Source organism: Parus major, chromosome 26 (genome assembly GCF_001522545.3).
Source record: "Parus major isolate Abel chromosome 26, Parus_major1.1, whole genome shotgun sequence".
In the NCBI taxonomy this organism is placed as follows: Eukaryota; Metazoa; Chordata; class Aves; order Passeriformes; family Paridae; genus Parus; species Parus major.
This window is the reverse complement of record NC_031795.1, coordinates 3,996,422-3,998,740: the sequence shown is the minus strand read 5'-3', so window position 1 is coordinate 3,998,740 and position 2,319 is coordinate 3,996,422. Positions and strand designations below refer to the sequence as shown.

The 2,319-nt window shown below is 53.2% G+C and overlaps 1 protein-coding gene across 1 annotated transcript in view; it reads left to right on the top strand.

Annotated features, from left to right (window-relative positions):
• The first annotated feature begins 437 nt into the window (after positions 1–437).
• Positions 438–2,319, top strand: part of MAPKAPK2 (MAPK activated protein kinase 2) — a 26,715-nt gene continuing 24,833 nt past the window's right edge. Inside the window, exon 1 of the mRNA XM_015650418.2 lies at positions 438–467. Within this exon, the coding sequence (XP_015505904.1) occupies positions 438–467 (30 nt within the window). The remainder of the gene's footprint in view (positions 468–2,319) is intronic.

Genomic DNA, 2,319 nt, shown 5'->3' with positions numbered 1-2,319 from the left:
CACGACTTGAAACAGAGCAAGGACAAACTCCCTGCAAGCATCAGATTTACCTCAGAAATCGTTAAAAGGTGCTAAAAGAGGCTTGGTGACAGGAATGGGTATAAATCAAAGGGGGAATTAAGGGGGAATGGGTATAAATTAAAAGATGGGATGTTTAGATTTGATATTGGGGGAAAAAGTGCTTCCCTGTGAGGGTGGGGAGGCCCTGGCACAGAGCAGCTGTGGCTGCCCCATCCCTGGAAGTGTCCAAGGCCAGGTTGGAGCCACTTGGGATAGTGGAAGTCATCCCTGCCTGTGGCAAGGGTGGAACTGGATGAGCAGTAAAGTCCCCCCAACCCAAACCATTCCACAATTCTATGATTAATGATGGTTTCCTGATCCCCCTCAAGCCTGAAGGCAGAGGGAAGCGGGGCTCTGCTGTCCCAGCTCCAGCTGTGATGGAGGAGCCGGCGCAGCCCTCGCCTCGGGTGAGTAACCAAGGAAGATTCCATGGGAAACCCAGGACCCGAGGCTCCCAAACTGTGCCTCCTCTGGACTGCTGTTTATCTTTGAAATAGCTGAAGGGTCGGGTTACAAAGCAAATATGAATGAAACTAGAGGAAACGGAGCAACGAAATGGGTCAATAATTTTCCTTTGACCAGATTCCTCTGTGGAGAAAAACTTGGCTTAAAAGGCTCCTTTCCCCAGACGTGCTGGGGCGAGCCCAAGCAAGGGGACGCCAAAGCTGGGAAAACCCCACAGAGCAGCAGCTTTGAAGCAGCTTTGATCTGTACTTACAGGGTCTGTTGGGTTTAACTCCCACCCCAGACACCCCTCGTTTGATGGGGTGAAGGATGCAGGATCAGATTCTGCTGCAAGACCCAGAATAAATCCATTTTCCAAGTGGGAAATTCTCGCAGCCAACGCTCAGCCAGGAGCGGGCGAAGGCCTCTGCTGCTCTCCAGGTTTCTCAGGGAAACTCAGAACTCAGTGAGAGGCACGGGGAGCTCGACAAGAGTTTTATTTATAAAGCTGCCAGCGCCTAGTGTAGGTTTACTCACTCTCCCATCTGGTGACTGTCACTGCCACCTCCTGACAGACGCTCAGTCTCTTGCTGCTAATGACGTACTTTGATTAGCTGGATCCGCTGCTTCACCCAGCTATTGATCAGCCACGGGCTAACAACGGCCTGTGTAAAACTGGGAGCAGTTTTATTGGTTTGGTTAAAAAGCCTGAGAGGGTTTTATTGATCTCAGAAGGTGCTGAGGTGGCAGAGGTGGAGCGGATGCCTCCTGCTCCATGGTGGCCTTGGCTGTGTGTAGGGACACAGAGGCCACAGCGTGCCCTTCCCTGTCCTGCCCTTCTCTGTCCTGCCCTTCCCTGCCCTGGCCCTTTTTAGGACCTGGATTCTCCTTTCTTGTGGTGGGAGCTGCTTGTGGAGGATGTGGTGTAGGTCCTGTGTACCGTGATGTTCCTTCATCCCTTTCCCAGGGCACACCTCTGCCTTTTGTGGGACAGCTGGGTAAGAGGGAGGGATGTCAAAAAACCCTTAGAAAACAGGGATTGTCAGTGTGCCTTGTATATCCATAAATGAAGTATCTTGATTTCCTGTGGTGCTCCAGCAGAAGGAATGCTCACTGGATTTTACTGGATGTCAGGCAGCTCAAGGGCAGGTTGCACCTCACTGTGGATCTCTTCTCTTTTAGCCTCACCTTTGTTGGATTCTGGGGCAAACATGGACATTTGTTACCATCAGGACAGGCTTTACTCTTTTTGGACTGGCCTCCCGTCCCCTGATGCTCTCTGTGCTGTGGTGTTGGTTACATCTCTTGCCTTCCTGGGACGTGTTTGGAGATGGAGCGATGGTGGGTGAGGTGCTGGGCACCAGCAGTGCCCCACTCCTCAGAGCAGCCCTTTGTCACCTCAGGATGCTCTGGGGACAGCGAGGAGGCGCCAGCTGCGGGTGGGATGCTGCTGCTGCTGCTTGAATTGTACAATCATGGAACGGTTTGTGCTGGAGGAGATATTGAAGATAATCTCATTCCAGCTCTGCCACGGGCAGGGACAGCTTCCCCTTTCCCAGATTGCTCCAACCTGGCCTTGAACACTTCCAGGGACGGGGCATCCACCCCTTCTCTGGGCACCCTGTGCCAGGGCCTCCCCACGCTCACAGCGGAGAATTTTTTCCTTAATACCAACCTAAATCTTCTCTCTGAACCTGAGCCCATTATTCCCTCTTGTCCTGCGGCTCCACGCTCTTGGGAGCAGCCTTTCCTGTGTCACTGGAGGGGCGCTGGGAACCTGTTGCCATCCCCCCGCCGGCTCCAGGGGACACAGGC